Source organism: Diadema antillarum, unplaced genomic scaffold, assembly GCF_040938485.1.
Source record: "Diadema antillarum isolate AM-2024a unplaced genomic scaffold, OU_Dant_1.0 seq00001227_RagTag, whole genome shotgun sequence".
Taxonomy (NCBI): Eukaryota; Metazoa; Echinodermata; class Echinoidea; order Diadematoida; family Diadematidae; genus Diadema; species Diadema antillarum.
The window spans coordinates 121,306-141,340 of NW_027272016.1; the positions used below are offsets into that span (position 1 = coordinate 121,306).

At 39.6% G+C, this 20,035-nt stretch overlaps 1 protein-coding gene across 1 annotated transcript; it reads left to right on the forward strand.

Moving 5' to 3' along the window:
• Window positions 1–1,379: 1,379 nt before the first annotated feature.
• LOC139744999 (josephin-2-like) lies at window positions 1,380–19,231 on the forward strand. Its single transcript, XM_071655404.1, has 4 exons — window positions 1,380–1,512; window positions 12,530–13,000; window positions 13,570–13,695; window positions 17,989–19,231. Exons 2-4 carry the CDS (start codon window positions 12,885–12,887, stop codon window positions 18,287–18,289), a joined length of 543 nt encoding a protein of 180 aa, XP_071511505.1. The 5' UTR covers window positions 1,380–1,512; window positions 12,530–12,884; the 3' UTR covers window positions 18,290–19,231.
• Window positions 19,232–20,035: the final 804 nt, after the last annotated feature.

Sequence of the window (20,035 nt, forward strand, 5' to 3'; positions counted from 1 at the left end):
ATGCGGAAGGGTGGAGCAAACATTATTCCAAACAGTTAGAAATTAAGATGGACAAGAGTGCGGGTGATGATCCAGTGGTATGCTGGCTTTTTACAGGCCGAGTCAATAAGGCTGTGACCATGTACAGTGTAAATGTGTTGGAATAATAATACTGGAGAACAGTGAATAAAGAACACTTGCATTCTGACTCCAGATCAAAGCAGTCAAGCATCTCACTAACCCCACAAAACATAAAATGTATAAACCTGTACTCATGCTCTCTGTTGTTGCCCTTATGTAGGGCCATTCTGTAGGCATGTCCTGGAACCCCCCCCCCCCCCACATTTCCCATCCTATCTTATTCTATCCTTCATATTCTAACCTCTGTGAACTCTAATCCCTACCTTATATCGAGTTTTACAGTGATATATATTTTAAAAGTACATCATAGTATATTTATGGCCTGGTGGTGGGCTCAAATGCTCCATGGAACAGTGAAATTGAACTTCCCTTTCTTGCTCATTGAACTTAAATATTTACCTTGATATAATATGAATAATTATTTTGATATTTTGAGAGGTTTTCAGGGTATCCAGCATTTAAACCTTCAAATTGGACTGAATGAATGTCATTGAATTATTGTCTATTTGGGCCCTACATCCAATTTCACCGAACCCAAGGTATAATGCCAGCAAGGGTGCATTGATTGGATTTCAGTACATGGTGCATTGTAGCTTGATGGGGTCCACTCTGCTGAAAACAAGCATGAAATGTAGAAAGTTTTATATCGTTGTAGTCGGAATTAATATCTCTACAAGATGAAAGCGTTCAAAAAGTGTTTGGAAGCACTTGACTGCTCTATAGGCCTCACGCTCCTAATTCAACTCGCGCATTGCCTACCGGGAAGGCAGTACAAAGATGAGGTAATGTTATTTTTTACCAAAAAAATCATTAAAAATCAGTCAAGTGGAAAATTGCCACTTTTGGTAGTGTTTGACATTGCTTGAGGACAGGAGCTTCTGCAGGTTATGAAGAAGTTGAATGAATCAGGGTTTTTGTATTTTTAATGATTTTTTATTGATGTATGAGGTAATTTGCTATTTTTATCATTTTTGAGAGTGACTGGATGACTAGTCTCATATGGAGGCTCTTAACTTTTTTTAGAGCTGGACAACATCCCAAAATATGTTGTTTGCTTGAAAGCAGAGAAAATCTCCCTTCATCTACTTCAATTTAAAAAAATTCTACGATTCGATTGATTTTTTATGATTCATGGAATATGCTGCATTTAACACAGGTTTATATGGGAGCCCGGAAAAGGAGCGTGAGGCCACTAAAGTGGCACTTGCTCACACATCCACACCAGAGAACGCCCTCTTCAGTTCGTTACTTGTCAATGATGAAAATACATGATGGAAGGTTGAGTAAAGTCGTCCTCCGTCACGAATGCAAACAAAATTGATCCTTCTTCTGAAAACATCAAGAAGCTGTGGCAGGAGTAACAACAGAGGCAGGGAAAACGGGAAAACCAAGGTAATGCTGTAGTGATTTAGATGTACTATATGTGAATATTGTATTTGCGAGCTTTGAGATTGAGTTGCACAGGAATGTACAGGGCTACAGTGTGTAAATACAACCCAATGAACTCTTCACACTCACAACAGGGCGCTCGTGCAGTGCCAGTCAGTTTGTAGTAGGCCAGTGCAGTGCAGTGGCAGTGACCATCGACGCGAGGCTGGCATGTTTTGATACGCACTAACCATGCTAACCGCTAACTCAACGCCCAATAAACAGTACAGTAAGCTCTACAGTGTGCTACTTGCTTTTTTTCCCAAAATCTGCCAAAGATTGGAACTCCCTCCCCCACTCATTAATTTCCATCAAGGACTCAATGATATTCAAACAAAAGCTAAAGAGCACACGGCTCGATTAGATACTGTTCCCTCACAGACCGCGACCGCTATCATTAGTATCAACATTGATTGAGAGGTTGAGTGATGTTCCTGATGGAGCTTTTCAACCGTGATACCGTGAAACCGTGAAACCGTGAGTCAGCTAATGTTAGATTTGACCGAAAGATCGGTCTGTATCTGTCCGTCGGGGAATGTTCCGCGGAGACTGCGTCTGGCTTCACGGATCCCCTCCGTATACAGACCGAAGTCAATGATCCCGGCTCCTGTGTGGAGCATCGCGCACCGATCAAACGTTACGATAAACCAAATTTCAGACAGCTTTTTTACATTCAAACAAGTTTGACATGACATGACACATTATGCAGCAATATTTGGGGTTAATTTCTCACATTGTGCAATCGAAATACAGTAACTCGGTTATAATGCAGAAATTTTATCCATATCGCAACATCGCCGTTCGCTAGCCGTAAGTCGCCATTTTGAATCTGTAAACCAATCACATGCGAGGTACGTGTTTTAGTAAAAAAAACATGTAGAAACTACCTCGCATGTGATTGGCTTATAGATTCATACTGTATATGTTTCTGCAGTTTGAACTTGACGACGCGAAGGGCTGGTTGATGTGTGTTTTACGTTGAAAATTCTACCGAAATGTTGGATTATTCATTAATCTGGTGAGTGTAGTCTATTCTTGAATAGTTGATTTAACTATACAAGCTTAAATTTGCTGACCTAGGGCCGTGAATTAGACGCAATCGAGAAGGGTGAGGTACCTCACCCAATTTTCCATAGAGACAGTGGTTAAGAATATCCACACAGCAATGGGTACTGGTACCTTCCGTCTGTCTACGGAGGACAGCGTTAATGGCAAAATATAAAAGAGTCCTCCGGACAGACGGATCTTTCTGTCTAATGTTAGATATGTTGGCACTAGGGACCAGATTGTCGGCTAGTAAACTTTACCACAGACCCAGGCCAGGGCAAAATCGTGATCGTGAAATCGGCCCCACCGCCTGCACCCAGTGCGCGTGCATGCCTTTGGCAAGCAAGGTCAGGTTAGGCCTAAGTTAGGGTTAGGTTCGGGTTTTATTTATGATTGAATTGGCCATTGAATTAGTCGAGGGACATTAGGGAGTCCTTCTGGGACTAAAAAGTTGAAGACCAAAGAAAAAAAGAAGTCTGACCATATCTCTCCAATACTTTGTGAGCTTCACTGGCTGCCTGTGCAATGCAGAGTGCAGTAGTAAGATCTACTGTAGCCTGACCTGACATGTGTTAGTGTTTAAACGTTGTAAACGATCGCCTTTTATTTTGTTTGATTTTAAGAGGAATGATAATTTTTACCACTCACCTACATCGTATTTTCCTGATGGTTGAGTTGAATTCAGCGTTTTGTTGGTATCCAGACCTTATTGTTGAATTTTTCGGAGTAGATTGTGCGGTGGAATCTATTCCTTCGAGAGCTTCACAAAATCAACAAACTACCACGCATGCAGAACCGGAAGTGGTTGCGTTTTACGTACGCCCGTGCCCCCGTGCGCCCGTGCGTTTTATGTGTTACGTACGTAAAGCTACAGCACTCGTATCCGCGCGTGCTGCGCCGGCAATGATTTGACCTTTTTATGGGTCATCCCGACTAGCTATGTTGTAGTATAGGAGAGTGAATGCCATTCAAATAACACGCAGATGAGGAGTGAAGCAATTTACGGACGTTTACAGACCTGACTTTAGCCACGGATTTCGGTGAGTTTTTGACGTAATTAAACAAAAAATCGCATACCGATTATTGAATGATTATGATAGATTACGGGATTCCTTATATTTTAGTTTTCCACGATTAATAAAGATATTCATAAAGGAAACGCACACCCACCGCTGAAAAATAACGTCTGCGAAGGAATAGACGTGCAGCCGCTGTCGCTTCACGACGATGGCGTGTGCTGTGTAACACACGCCCGAGATATACATACACACAGCATGCACACGCCCGAAATACTAGTACAGCATGTACACGCAATACTGCTCACGCTGTAAACGCCATGTGGCTGTGTTGCGTGTTGAATTTATGCATGAGCCTCAATACGGGAAAGTTACCATGGATCCTTGCATATGAAGCCACACCTACAACGTTTGCTGCAGCCGGAAAATCATTGCAAGGGTGGTTTTCAAGGCAAAATACACAGTCCAAGACGTGGAGGAAGCGAAAAACTAATCTCACCATTGGATTCAGCATATCCTAAACTGCTCACATGCTACACGCTGATGCAAGTACCGAAGCAGACGCTGAGATATGGGATTCATGTACCAGCGCTCTAATACGATATAGAGACAAACTTCTTCTTTCATATGATACCGAATTTGTTAGGATTTGATATCAGCATGGATTGTGTCAAATGCAATAAAGGCGAAATCTGGCTCAAAATCGCATGTCAGAATCGGGGCACCGCGCATTTGCACTGTGTCCTGTGGGAGTTGCGTGTTATAAGATAGGGCGCGCAAAACGTTCGAAGGTACAGTTTGTAGGAAGCACACGATCCGACACCCTACCCTAACCTTACGTGCTAACGCAGTGGATGCATGCGCCCCTGGGGTGGGGGCTATTTCACGATTTTGCCGAACTCTGGCCAACAAACCAACAAACTTAAGATGCCAAGTTTACAGCAGTAATTTTACCATAGATACAACCCTACACTACCCTAACCTTGCTCACTAACGCATGGATGCACGCGCCCTGTATGCGTTAGTGAAATGAACTTGCGATGTTAAGTCTCTGACCAATGCACATAGCAACAAGCACATCACTTCGTAGGTTGTTGGGTGACCAACTACGGTACTTACTCAGGATGGCATATTCTGCAGTTAACCCGTGTTCTGCCTACTACTGTAGTATTCATATCAGTCCGCTCATAAGCATCTATGTAGTATAAGCTTCTGCTCATAAGGCATTCCAGATACAGTATGTTAGAGATCTTCCCCTCATGAGCACCCCTGGAGTGCTGTGCTCATTTATTTGAATGAGACCTCTTGGCCTGGGATGCTCATGAGGCCTCCTCTTCACTTCTCATCAATCTCACAACTGACATAGATTGTCGCAAGTTTGCTCAGTGATTTGTTGGTGGACACACATGCCCACTTTCCATGATGAAAAGAAGAAAAAAAAAATTGTTTGTTCGTTTTGACAAAAATCAAGTTTTAATCAACCAATGGCCAGCGACTCATCAAGCATGGGCACTAGCGGGTTCGCTCAATGCAAGGCTGCCGCACCTATTGGCCTGATCCAACTCTAAATTTTGGTGTTTTTTTCTGCGGCTCTCACCTCTCCAGGCACGAATCAGCCCTATGAAACTGAAATCTGACATCATTTTACAAATATTCGTAAACAGAGAAATAAAATCAGAATTATCATGATCTTGTGCGTGTGTTCCAAATTACTATTTCACACTAATAGTAATAGAGTAGGTGGTTACTCAATTTGTCAGCAAACTAATCACTTTGCAGTGGTGGATCCAGGAGGGGGCGCACCGAGCGCACACCCCCACTTTATTTTTTGTTAAAACAAAAGAAATAAAAAAAAAATAGAGGGGGCGCGTGCGCCCCCCTTTAATTTTGTAAAGGTGCCCCCTCTTTACAGAATTCCTGGATCCGCCCCTGCTTTGTACGTATTGCAGGTTCACTTTCTTTGTGAATTCCGCCGTCCTTCAGCCTTTTGGTGCCTTTTGTGCAAGCGTCATGCGCATCCAGCAGTCACATAATTTAGGTTTCATCTGTGAATATCCTAACTGTAGTGCCAATGAGAAAATTGTGTATGCAGTGATTTCATGCTGCCTGTATTTCAGCAATGGCCTTTTGTTCTTTGCCTCATAACTCACTAGCAAAACTTCAAAAAGTTCAAATTGCAGACCCTGCTGGTGCTGTAACTATTTCCAACAAAATCACAATACATGCACATCACACCAGTTCTGAAATCTCTCACTTGGTTGCCTATAGATAAAAAAAAATGCATCGCTTTTAAAACTCTTCAATGTTTGCTTTTATTTCACTGTTTAAAGGACAAGTTCACCTTCATAGACATGTGGGTTGAGAGAATGCAGCAATTATTAGTAGAACACATCAGTGAGAGTTTCAGGAAAATCGGACAATCCGTTCAAAAGTTATGAAATTTTGAAGTTCCTGCTCAGTCACAGCTGGATGAGAAGACTAGTACATGTATAGCTTGTGATGTCAAATGTGTACAACGATATAAAGAAAGAATAGAGAAAATTCAACATATTTTCACTTTTCTCTCATAACAATTTAAGAATACTTGACTTCTCTCTTTCAGAAGACAGGGGGAATAATATTACCCTTAACATACGTCAGTAACAAGTCAAAGAAATGTGCACTTTATTAAAAAAGTAAAGTTTTGTGAAATTCTCTTTTTATTTTTCTTAAATCGTTGCACGCATTTGACATCATACACTGTAGTAGTCTTCTCATCCAGCAGTGACTGCACAAATACTTTAAAAATCCATAACTTTTGAACAGATTGTCAAATTTTCCCCAAACTTTTACTGATGATGTGTTCTACTAATATTGTTGCATTCACTCAAACCACATGTATATGATGGTGGACTTGTCCTTGAAATGGCTGTGTTCCACACAGTGTAACTTCAGCCTGGTTATCCAATGCGTCCCCTCTAGACATCTTCGTTCTCAGAATTCTGGCCTGCTTTGTCATCCCTAGGTTTCACACAAAGTGGGGGAAACAAACTTTTGCTTGGTAAACGCTGGGTCTTCAAAATTGGATCTCACTCCCTCAATTCATTCAACAGTAATTCTGTTGAAGTATATAAGAATAATCTCAAGAAGTATTTCTTAATTTGGCTTATATTGATTATGATTATTCCATGTACAGCTGTATGTCCCGTACTGTTTCACTTTGTCATTTCATTTCTCTTATGTACCTGCTTGTATGATGTATAGTTGGGTGACCCGCACCTCGCCATATTTAATGTTTATGCATATTTGAATCACATTTCGTCACTGAAATTCTATGAAATCCCACTCACATTTAACAGGAAAAATGCTGAAGATTCCAATAGAATCACAAGCTCACTGATCGATACCGGAAATTTGCAGCCATCGTCCTCAAACGCAAACGATGCAGACTAGTTGTGCGCTAAGGAAGGGTCCTGCACCTCGTCACCTGCGCTCCCATAGACAAAGCTCGTAAAAGACGTGTGCGGGTGACCGTGATGCTCCCATAGACAAGCACGTAAAAGATGCGTGCGGATGACCGTGATGATACTTACAACACATGTTCCTAATATAAATTTAAAATTTTCGCACAAAACTGCTCGGTTTCACCACAGTTTGCTTGGTTGTGGCAACCCTGCCGCGTTTCAAGTGTACTGAACGCAGTCCCAGGCATAATTTTTTGTTCAGTGCGTTTGTAACAATTTTAAGCAGGGTGGCGGTATTCGGGCTCCTGGCGAGGTGCGGGCACCTCACTACTAGTATATCTTGCACATGGTGCATGATAAGTCCCATGTTTATACTGTGATCATTATCTTATAAAGGAACCACTGTGTGTGTGCATTTAACATTGACAAAATTAGACCTTTTCTAGAACCACACGTTCATCTGACTTGGATTATTTTGTGTTAAACTTTATTTCATATGTAAATATCTTTAATGATTTTTTTATTATTTGTTAATTGTAACATATTTATTCATTTATTCCTTGAATGTGTGTGTATGTGGGAAGGGGGAATACTCAATAGGGCCATGACGGTTTGGATGGAAGATATGACTGCAGAAAAACAAAGAACAAAATATTTTCATAGGGAAGAACAAAGGGAAGGGAAGAAAAAAGTATTCGTCCTGGGATACACAGCAGACGTGTACAGGGTATCACTGGGAGATGTCTCACACCTCCCATGTGTGACATGGATTCATGAATGTTGTACTGCATCTCAGCATGCAGGTGAATCTTGTTCCAGTTGGGATCATGTGCACACACAGTTGTAATGGCCATTCACCATGATTCAGTCACTATGGCTTTAAACAGTTACATGAATCTTCTTCGTCTTCTTCTTCTTCTGGTAAAGTGCTGCCCTCAAATGGTCGAGGATGAACGCATTGTGGATTTGCTGAAATGTGATGATATATGACCGCCTAAACCCACAATGCATGTTTACAGTGATACTTTAAAGGAAACCCAAACCCAAAGAGCAATTTGGATTGAGTTAAAGCAGCAACATTAGTAGAACACATTAATGAAAGTTTGAGGAAAATCGGACAGTCGTTGCAAAAGTTATGAAAGTTTTGGTGTTGGAACCGCTGGATGAGGAGACTACTAGAGGTTATGACGTATTTGTGGACAACAATATAAAGAAAGTATAAAGAAAATTCCACAAAAATTGATTTTTGTAGCATAATGAATGAGCACTTGACTAACCGCTTTCAGAAAGCAGGGGATATACGTTTGTTATTGCTACCCTTAACATGTCTGTATCAAGTTGACGGAATGTGTAATTTTTATAAAAAATGAATTTTTGTGGAATTTTCTTTATATTTTTGTCCACAAATACAATGTGTACGTCATAATCTCTAGTATTCTCCTCATCCAGCAGTTCCAATACCAAAACTTTAAAAATTCACAAAAGCTTCATGCCTTGAATGTTTTTGGTTTTGCATAATTCACTAATCTTCAAATTCATTCCTCTGTAAAAACGTAGATCACTATCCAGAACAGATACATTGTACTAGGTGTTTCAAAAAACATTTCCCACTTTTGATCATTAATAGTTCAAAAACCATTCATCCGATTCAAAACTGTCATTGATATGAGTAATAGCTGAAAAGTGTACAATTTGGTTGGAGGTGATTTGCACGTGAAAGCATAAATCAGTTTCATTAAATCTAAGATTGATTTTGAAGTAAGGTTTCAGATTTTGGTCAAATTTTAACCCTCTGTACAAAAATTGAACTTCGCACAGGAACCAATGACGTGTATGTGAGTGTGTGCTGACAATGGCCCTGAACAATGGACATGCCTGAACCACCTGTTGACTAGGCGTCAGTCTCGCGCTCCCTGGCACATGAATGCTTAATCAATAATTCATGTGGATTGCCCTGGGCACTGCTAGTCTGAATTCATGCACGGTAAAGTGCTTGGAAACACCACATTTCATTCCAGCTGGCAATCATTTTCAAATTTTGCTTCACATATCACTAAATTTGGGATATAAATAAGCATAAATGATCTAAAGTTCCTCATTTTAATACAACTGTCTACTAATTAAATAGTTGGACAAATTTTTCATATTTGGTAAAGAGTTAAGCAGCATTTATCATTGGGGCGATTTGTTTCACAGTAGATTTATTTAAGGCTCCATATACACAAGTGTGTATATATACTCTAATTGATTTTCTTTACTTCCTTTCACCACGTTTACGATAGAACAGAAGGTATTGTAATTTTGTTTTTCAGAAGTATAATAGGGAGAGCACTGTCGCGACTCAACGACAGTATCGACAGGCGTTTGACTTTACACAGATACTGCCAGAGGCTGAATAAAGACTAGTTGTGATAGTGGAATTTCTCATGAATAAATAATGAAGCAATCAAACCCTAGGCCCATTTACACTTGCTTGGAAAAATCGCGATTTTTCTAAAATCGCGACATTTGGGTGTAAGTTGCTAAGCAACTATACCCAAACGCCCTCGAAACATCGCCAGAAAAATCGCCAGCCGGAGTGCGATTTTTTGAAACATCGCGAAGTTTGAGGCGAAGTTAGCGAGTGTAAACCCAAGCTGCAGAAATATCGCGATTTTTCATCACGTGACTCTCGGTATCGGATTGCACCGGGAGTTTACGCGCGCTCCCGATCCCTCTTTGGAACGTGTAAAGAGCACGTCGGTCACTGGCCAGAGTACTGTACTAGTACACGGTATAGACAGCTGTGTACAGCCACAGGTCTAAACGGCCGATCATCGGTCGGCTCGTGGTCTCTCACCTCCCCCTCCCTGATGAAACTAGTACACTGTACGTGAAAACTACTACTGGTAGCAAACCTGAAGTTCTCCAACCACGTATCATCACCCCATGACAACTTAACAAAATAATGTTCTCCCAGAAATGCGTTGATTCAGATTGTGGGAGTGCCCGTACTGCTCTCGATATATATACGTTGTTTGTGGAATACAGGACTCAGGAGTACGTAACAGGTGTAAGTTCTTGCTGTCACCTGATAAAATACCAGTCCTAACTTCCAAGTCTTACTTCCCACTTTCGTCATATCGGCGAAATTTCATGATCCTCCTGAATGCTGCTGTAGATGAAGTTTTACACACCTACTACATATGTGATCTAATATAGCAAGCTATATAGTTTTACCGTATGTAAACAGTCTGGAGAAGCACAAATTTATGTGTGCATTGTACTGATAAAAAGCCCTGGCTCAACGTTCCAACCAGCCAGCTGTGATCAAAATATACTGCACTCCACTGCAGTGAAAACGAACAGAATAGCGCGCGCTTCCACTCAGCTACCGTGTTGAAAACAGGTAAATTATGCATGCCCACTACCGACCAAAAAATCGTGATGTTTCGTGAAGCTCAAACTTCGCGTGCTTTTGCGCAAGTGTAAACGGTGGAACCAAAATATCACGATTTTAAAAATCGCGATGTTAGTAAGTGTAAATGCGGCTCCTGACTATTGTTCAGGACCATTGTCAGGGTGTTAACCACACACTCCCATACACACCCATTGACCCCTATGCAAAGTGAAATTTTGTACAGAGGGTTGAAAATAGAGCAAAGTCTGGAACCTAACTGTGAAATTAATCATGGATTTCATGAAACTTATTTATGCTTTCATATTTAAACCACCTTCAACCAAATTGTACACTATTCAGCTATCACTCTAATATCAATGACAGTGTTATCTGATGTATAGTTTTTGAATGATTAAGAATCAAAAGTGGGAAATGTTTTTTGAAACACCTAGTAAAAGGCCAGATTTGTGTAGTATGGCAGGGCTTTGGTGTATTCAAATTTGTAGACTTGGGGCCACTTGTGACTAGTTGTTTACAACTTACGTAGGCCTACTACTAAACACAAGTGGCCTATTTTGCTCCCTGCACGGATGGAGTGTTCAGAGGCTGGTGGGGGGGGGGGGGGGGGGGGGGGGGGGGGGGATGGACAACGTACACATATTTTGCATTTCTCACTGACAAGCGTTAGAAAATATTCCACAGGGTTGTTGTTTGTTTTTCCCCCTGGGAAAACCAGTTTGTTTGTTTTTTTGTTTTTTTGCTTCCACCCACATGATGGCTATGATTTGATATATGAAATATTCAAATATGAAATGTGTCATCTCTTGCCCTGATAATCCCTGAATACTGGCAGTAAAGCTCACAAATTTCTACCTAAATCATATGACCTTGGAGTCTCCCTGAAAGGGTCAACTCATTATGCCAAATAACTAGAAAGGTACTACCACTTACGTACTAAACATGACAGGGCCCCACCGTGTAGTACTGGGGTTTAATACAGCACAATCTGGATCCATCCTATTAAAGTTGGATCACTGACACTTTGTACAGTAATCTATATTCATATTATATGACAAGCTAGGAAATTGAATGGAGTGTAATTAAACTTAAAGGGCTACCTTTCATTGTTGGTACATTTGACTTGTTACAGCAATGCATTTTTTTTATTCACTTGCAATCAAATAATGTGAGAAATATCAATTCACTTTGGTATAAGTTACTGTAAAAACATAGAAGAATAGAACGTTCTTTAAAAGATAATTGAAATAATTATGCATCTTCATGTTTCAATATTATCAATTCACTTTGGTATAAGTTACTGTAAAAACATAGAAGAATAGAACGTTCTTTAAAAGATAATTGAAATAATTATGCATCTTCATGTTTCAATATTATCAATTCACTTTGGTATAAGTTACTGTAAAAACATAGAAGAATAGAACGTTCTTTAAAAGATAATTGAAATAATTATGCATCTTCATGTTTCAATATTAGAAATGAAACGGCAATAGTACAGCAATTACAGAAGAAAAAAGAATTGATGGTATATTATATTGAAGAAAAAAAATCCTCCAAAACAATTTTGCCTAGCTAACATAATTACCCTTCCTAACCATATACTATACTATTTAACTACAAAAAAATAATGGAAAAACATAAAAAGAACACCCTCCACTTTGTCTTTACATACATGTAATTACCTCTCCCTTCCTTCCCACCCCTACTAATTACAATTTTACTATTTACTACCTAAACACAACCACTCATAAAAACTCCAATATAAACAGGCACAATTAACAGTCACACACACACACGCTGTTCAATTTCAAAACCCGAATACAGTCACTCACTTAGACACACAATACACCTGCATGCATGTGTATAGCACACAAATCTGACTCAGTACAACTTAATGCTTGTATTAATGTCAGTTAGTTCCAGAATTGATATTTACTGGCTTGTTTTCTTTGTTGCATTTTGCACTGTTGCATCAGTCACCAGCTGTCATTAACACCAAGTAAAAGTCAGTTATGACTAAGGACAGTAATCTCATAAAAAATGACTATTTGATCATATGATGTCATTTTCCTCTGCAGGTTTTTCCAGATGTTAGGATACAGAATATTTGAGACTTAAACTCAGGGATCATCCGTCCATCCGCAGTGCTAACTCTGTAGCTCACCAGTGTATCGTGGCAGGGATTACCAAGCATTCACATTCCTCAGCTTGTCACGCCTCAAGCCTCATTACCTAGCAGATGTGACATGATAAGTGTGACAGTCAGGCTTAACTTGTCTCCAAAGCTATCGTCAAGTGTTCACCTCCCAACCAGTAACAACGACAGCAAATGAGAAATGACCATGAGAAGATAGCTGTCAACTAAATTGTGCTCTCTGCTTGCAGTTTGTGACTTTGACCTTTAACCTGTCGAAGGACAGTGCCATTGTGGCCATGCCAATCTATCACGAGAAACAGCGTTGGGAGCTGTGTGCCCTCCATGCCCTTAATAATGTGTTTCAGGATGGTAAAGCCTTCACCAAACAGTCAATGGATGAGCTGTGTCAAAGGTCAGTTCGCGTTCTGTCTGTATGAGAATTTCTAATGTCATTTGTGAAGGTATCTTATTTATTCTAACCTGTATCTTAAAAGGTTTTTTAAGGATTTATTTTTTTATTTTTTTGAGGGGAGGATGTAGAGATAAGTGTAGAGTTCATTTGTGGATACTTGTACTATGTAATTACAATTTTGTCTTGTAATGTGTGTAGTTATGTTTTATGAAAACTTTGCAAAACCTTTCAGAGAAGCCTAGCATTCAAGTGTTGATGTGATAAAAACATGTGCCTTTGATGCATGTGCCAAGTGTGGAATATTTTTCTTATGCTCAAAAGCTAATGTCTGTCTGGTTTCATTCATAGCATGTACAGGTGTAGTAATGACTTCGAGTAGGTTTGTTATCAGGAACGAGAAATTTGTTGATTTTAGAATTATCATTTTGTATTGATATTTTTGTTGTTAGCAAGTTTGTACTCTATGGAATAGAACATGACTTGTACCATTGTAGAAACGACTTTAAAAAACTATTTTGAAATGAGTAAAGAGCTAATAGCAAGAGGTATGAATGTCTTCCATCACACAGTCTGTCACCTGGGTCCGTCCTCAACCCTCACAAGAGCATGCTGGGACTGGGTAACTATGATGTGAATGTCATCATGGCAGCTGTACAGCGTAAGGAGTGTGAAGCAGTGTGGTGGGACAAGAGGAGGTAACACATTTCTCTTCTCAGGTTCCTCCCTACTCTCCCCCCCCCCCCCCCCCCCCCCCCCCGATAGTGAGACCTGGGGGCACTCTGAGAGATGTGGGGTGAAATGTTCTGCAAAACCAGAAATTCATATAATGCGTTTTGATTTCACAAATTTCATGAGAGCCAAGATCTGCAAAATTAGAATGCACCCAAAAGTCTACACTATTATACATTGAATGCCATTGGCAATTGCAAAAATTTCATGCCATGAAAAAGGCTGTCTGCTCCGATTCTTGAAAAATTTCATGCTGCGATTATTTTGTTTTTACAGTCTTAACACTAGTTGTTATAGGGAATTAGGGGCTGCATCTGTGAGCCACTGTACACAACACCACACACCTCTATGAGTCCCTAAATTGGTGCATTACCAAGGCCATATGACACAATGCACTGAAGGAGAGTCAGTCAGTGACTGAAGCTGTTCAAACATCCCTGATGCACTGGGAGATCCATTAGTGACTTTATGTGTAGCTCACCTGAGCCAAGGAGCCATGAGGAGGCTGTTCATCGTCCATTGTCTGCTTTTTATTCAACATTACATTTTCATCTTTTTCTCTGAAACAATGGTGTCATTGTAAGCAATCTTGGTTGGGATACATATAATGTATTAACAAACTTGTTCAAACGCTACCAGTGGCAGCAATAAGGGTCAGGAAAGGGGGCAGAGAGGACAGAGTCACCTGCTACCTAGCATTCAGACCCTAACTCATTTCATGATGATATACTTGGATGCCTTCAGTGACTGGCTATTTTCTCTCCATAGCAATTGCCCTTGAGCTACAAATATTATGTACATGCAGTGAACCTTACATGGATCAACAGACTATGAACACTATTAGCTCACCTGAGCTGAAGGCTCAAGGGAGCTATTGCGATTGCTCTTCGTCCAGCATCCGGCGTGCGTCGTGCCTCATTCGTCGTGTGTAAACTTTTTACATGTTCATCTTCTTCTTGACAACCCCATGACCGATTTTCACCAAACTTGGCAGGTAGCATCCCTTTGGGGATAGGATCTCAATTTGTTCAGATGGGCACCATGCCCCACCTAGGAATTTAGGAATCTTAAAAAATCTTCTTCTCTAGAACCAGAAGTAATAGAGCTACATATTATTTAAGTTAATAATATGAGGTAGTACTTTGATGACTGTAGTTTCAAGTTTGTCCATGGCGGAATCAGGTGTGCCCCCCTTGGACGTGGGGGAGGGGGGTACGAGGGGTCCTAATGGCGAGCCTAAATTGTACATTTTCATCATCTTAAAAACCCCATGACCGATTTTCACCAAACTTGGCAGGTACATCCCTAGGGGATAGGATCTCAATTCCTTCAAATGGGCACCATGCCCATTAAAAGATCTTGTGTTCAGAATTTCTCTAGAACCAGAAGTGATAGAGCTAAGTTAATACAGTGAGTTAGTTTATTGATGACTGTTGTTTCAAGTTTGTTATTTTTGGAATCAGGGGTGCCCCTTTTGGGACGGGGGAGGGGAATGGGGTCGTATGGGTCCAAATGGGGACTTAGCTTGTACATGTTCAACTTGGCAGGTACATCCCTAGGGGTTAGAATCTCAATTTGTTCAACTGGGCACCATGCTGCCCTTCGCCCCCCCCCCCCCCCCCAAAAAAAAAAAAAAAAAAAAAAAAAAGATTGAAAAAATATTTACAAATCTTCTCTATAACCAGAAGTGATAAAGCGAAGTTAATACCATGAGTTAGTACATTGATGACTGTAGTTCCAAGTTTATTCGTTGCAGATCCAGGGGTGCCCCCCCCCCCCCCCCCTAATGGAGCAAGGGGAGGGATCCAAATGTGGGCTTAAATTTTACATTTTTATCTTCTTTAAAAAAAACAAAAAAACTCACTTATTCACTGATAAATCTAGTACAGTTGTAGGATGATGTGACATTTACTGCTGATGTTACAAACTTTTTGAGTTCTGTAAGTATTTGAAGGGGAATTCCAGCCCAATTATAAAGTTAGTCTGAAAAGAAAGAGTAAAATTTAAAGCAAAACCGTGAAAATTGATCAAAATCGGATTTTTAATTAGGGAAGTGATGGAATTATGAAGTTTTGCTAATTTTTCAAAACGATTCTTAAACAGTTGATATGAATGTGCATATGAGTGAGCTGATGATGTCATCACCTCACAATTTTTGCTATTGATTGTGTAAAAAGTGTTGACAAAATTCAATTCTTTTGTTGTAAAACATGATATTATTCCTGGCTAAACAATAATGATCACTCAGATATATTTGAATTTGAGGCTAGGGCATAAATGCACTTTAACAAAAAAACTGGAAATTTCAAGATTTGGTGTATGAACTCGATGGGAAGTTGTGAGGGGATGACATCATCAACTCACTTATATGCATATATTCATATTGACTGTTCAAGAAGTGTTTAGTGAAAATTAGAAAAACGTCACAATTTCATAACTTCCTTAATTCTTATCCAATTTTGATCAAATTTGTTTTGCATATCAGATTTTACTCTTTTTTGATTAGAATAACTTTTAACAGTCACTGGAATTCTGTTTAATTTCTTGCCCTTTCCTTTGTGATGGGGAGACATTTGGAATGAAGAGGAAGGCAAGTGTAGCTACAAGTATGAGTCTCAAGTAAAAGCAGTGCATTCATGGACAATTGGTGTCATTTCCTATTACCTTGGTCACACCAATGCATTGAACCAAGATGCACTTCCATTATGATGTACATATACCAGCTGACATCTATCTTAGAATGTATGATGTAAGTTGGATCTGAAGTGATGCTGATCAACAGTTGTAGCGATGCTGTGTTTCTCATGCATTTTAAAGGAACCATATTAACATCAAAAGGGTCCATGAACCGTATCTGGGCAGTTACATGTACCCCCAGAGAGCAATTACCTCCGGTTAAATACTAGTAAGTGGTAAGGTTAGAGTCAAGATGAGGGTTAGGAGTTTGGGTTAGGGTTAGGATTAGGTTCAGGATAAGGATTGCAATTAGGGCCAGGGGAAGGGTCAGGGGTAATGCCCAGGGGGTAATTGCCCCTAGACCCCCATGAACAAACCTGTTCAAACCCCAAACCAAAACATGGAGTTTTAAGGTGTCTGTATTTTCAGTTGTTGATCAGCAAGAGTTTGGTGCCAATAGTGTGAAATTGACTGCTGATATTGTAGGGTCTGATAATTTTGTGTCTTAACTTTACATGTATGATCAAACCTGATGGACTAAGGTGAAAGGCAAGCATAGCGAAAGACGATGGCTCATGAAGTATATCAATCCACCTTTTGGCCAATATTAAACATAGTACATACGCAATCAGCTGTGTCAATCAACACTGTTTCTTGATCAAAACATACAAATTGCAACCATTTCAACCATAAACTTCCTCCCAGTCAACAAATACTCTTACACATCTGGCACTATTGTCAGTATTGATAAACACATGGAATACCTAGGGATTTAGGGATTTCCCCCAAACTCTCGAGTTTGAATTTTGGCTGAAATCAGCAACAGCTGAGCATGCATGTTAATGAACATGACACAGACACACAGACACACAGACACACATGCATACTGCACGTACATGTGTACTTTATACACATCATGCATTTTTGTGCTGGTGCAAGTCAACTCCTCAGAGAATTGAACCACAGTGCCAAGCAATTTCTTTTTGTTGATTTTTTTTTCTTTTTTCGTCAAAACAAAAATATCGTGGGACTAACTTGAAGAAATAGAAGCTACAACTGTCGGTGTTCCTCAGTTTGATGTATAAAATCATGTAGACATGTAGTTGTTTAACCAACTTATGTGTCAACTTATACACATATTGAAAGAATCTTGTGCAAAGTATCAAAGTGGTGAAAATTTGGATAAAATTGAATGGCAGTGAGTCAAATGATGTATTTGTACATGTTAAGATTGCTATGGTATTTGACCTTAGTGCCATCTTGTTTGGCATAAACTCGCTCTAGTTTTTTCAGAATTGTATGACAATTCCCTATTTGGCATGTGATAAATATGTTTTGTCCTATAGATGTTTTGTTATATTTTAAAGTAGTAATCAAATGTTCTGTCAAAGAGACTTTAATGGTTATTAGTTTAATGGTTTAATGGTATTAGTTATTAGTTTTAATAGTTAGTTAGTAGTGAGGCAGTGAGAAGCCTTTCTCTGTCTCAAACCCAAGTTGGGAGGCAAAAACACAGAGCTGATATAGGCCTCTGCCTGCCAACAGAGAGTAATGTGCTATTATCTTTATTCTTGTGTCTGTAGAAGCCTGGATCAACTAGAACTGGAAAACATCACTGGTTTCATCATGAATGTGCCATCTCCGATTCAGCTAGGCTTTGTCAGCGTGCCTATACGGCGCAAGCACTGGATTGCACTGCGGCAGATTGAGGGTGTCTTCTACAACCTGGACTCCAAACTTGGCAAGCCTCAAGCACTAGGCAGTGCTGCTGCCTTACAGGACTTCTTACGCTCGCAGCTCAAGCTAAAGGGCTGCGAACTCTTACTTATTGTGGAGCGAGATGTTTGCGAACTGCGCACCTGGTTGCGAGATCCAAGTTCTTGACTTCCTCCTGGCTGTCACCAAGATTGATTTCTATCCCCTAAGTGTAGGTGTGTATGTGTGTGTATGTGTTGTTGAAACACACTATTGTGGTCATGGAAGTGTGAGGTACAGACTCTGCAGTGTGACATGAACTCCCACAGTAAGAGGCATCAGCCAATATGTGCTCTGTCCAGTTACCATGTGGCGCAATTACACCACCCTCTTTCTTCTTTCGTATGCTTTATTTCAAGCTTGATATATACATATGTATATATACCATATGCATAGCTTAGAAGACTGATATTGTATACTATAGATTATATTAGGGGAAGATAGAAAGAAAAGATGATTATGACAGTCCTGTGTATTTGTTTTTTAGTTTTAGTCACCTATGAAATCCTTGCCAAAAGTGTACTGCAACATGCATTACATACAATCATAGAAGGTTTGATTCACGTGGCAAACTAGTTCATCAGTAAAAAGGTATTTGTAAAGACAGATCTACAAAATTTTTGTTTGATAATTGATAGTATCATTGCTTCTCATGAGTGAGGAGTTTTAAAAGTAATTTAAAGCTGTGAAGCTTAAAATGATTAACATCTTTTCAAATCATTCTTCAAATATTTGGTTATTTTCACATTTGTAAAATCATTCTTTCCTTTAGAAACAAATAACTTATACAGTGAGTACAGCTTATTGCTGTAGAATAAATGCTGGACATTAGGCCAAAAGAGTTACAACAGGATGATGTACTATGTTGCCCAAAAGAATATAACCCTGTGATGAACATTGCAAACAGCTCATTTCTTTGTGTGGCATTTTCTTTAAATCTTGCCATAAGCCATGTCAGTGCCACATGTACATCAAAAATATGTGTTAGTAGAATAGGCTGCTTTAGTTTCAAGGTAAATCACTGACCAAATGATGATGATATTTTCTGTGCAGGGCTCATAAGTAGGCCCTACCATTTGTTTTCACACAGCACCTTACAGGTGCTGTCCATGGCCACTAGATATATTCATATTCATTATGTCCATTCGTGGCAGCATCCAATTCCGTGTTTAGCAGACTAGCATTTTCCAATCTCCTATTTGCTTTAGGGTGAAGAGTGACAAAGCAGTGTTATGCCCTGCTAAAGCTGTAATGGTTTAAAGCATAGAATGAAGAATGGCAGTACAGTGTTATGTCCTACTAAAGCTGTATTAGCTCTGAGTACATGATAAAACAACACTAGTCAACAGTTCCCACTGTATCTATATTGTGTTTTGTTTGCTAATGGATATGTACAGCATACTGTGTTCTCTGAGACACACAAATGTGACCACCCAGCTCAAAACCCACAAAATATCATAGGTAAGGATTCTGTGGAGGAGACCAAAATAGACGTACCTATGGTACATGTATGTCATTTGGGTTGACTGACTGAAATTTTTCAAGTTTGATACATCTGGTGCAATAATTTTTTCTGTACTTACTGTCAAAATTTGGTGGCTTTGCACAAAACTAAAACTGAGATATTAGCAGTTTTTATGGACCATTTTTTTTTTTTCAGACAGGCATTGCTTTCAGAGTGAAACAAAGCATGTTTTCATTAATACCTTTACTTCTGCACAGCATGCCTGAGTGAGCCTAATCTTTATTAATCCTTTTTATTTTTTTTTATTTTCTATGAAGCTGCACCTCCTAACTCGCTCTTATGTTCATCACTTTTTGGATGGGTTAAGATGGTCCAGTTATAAGAAATATATATCACTTTAAAGCTTAGAA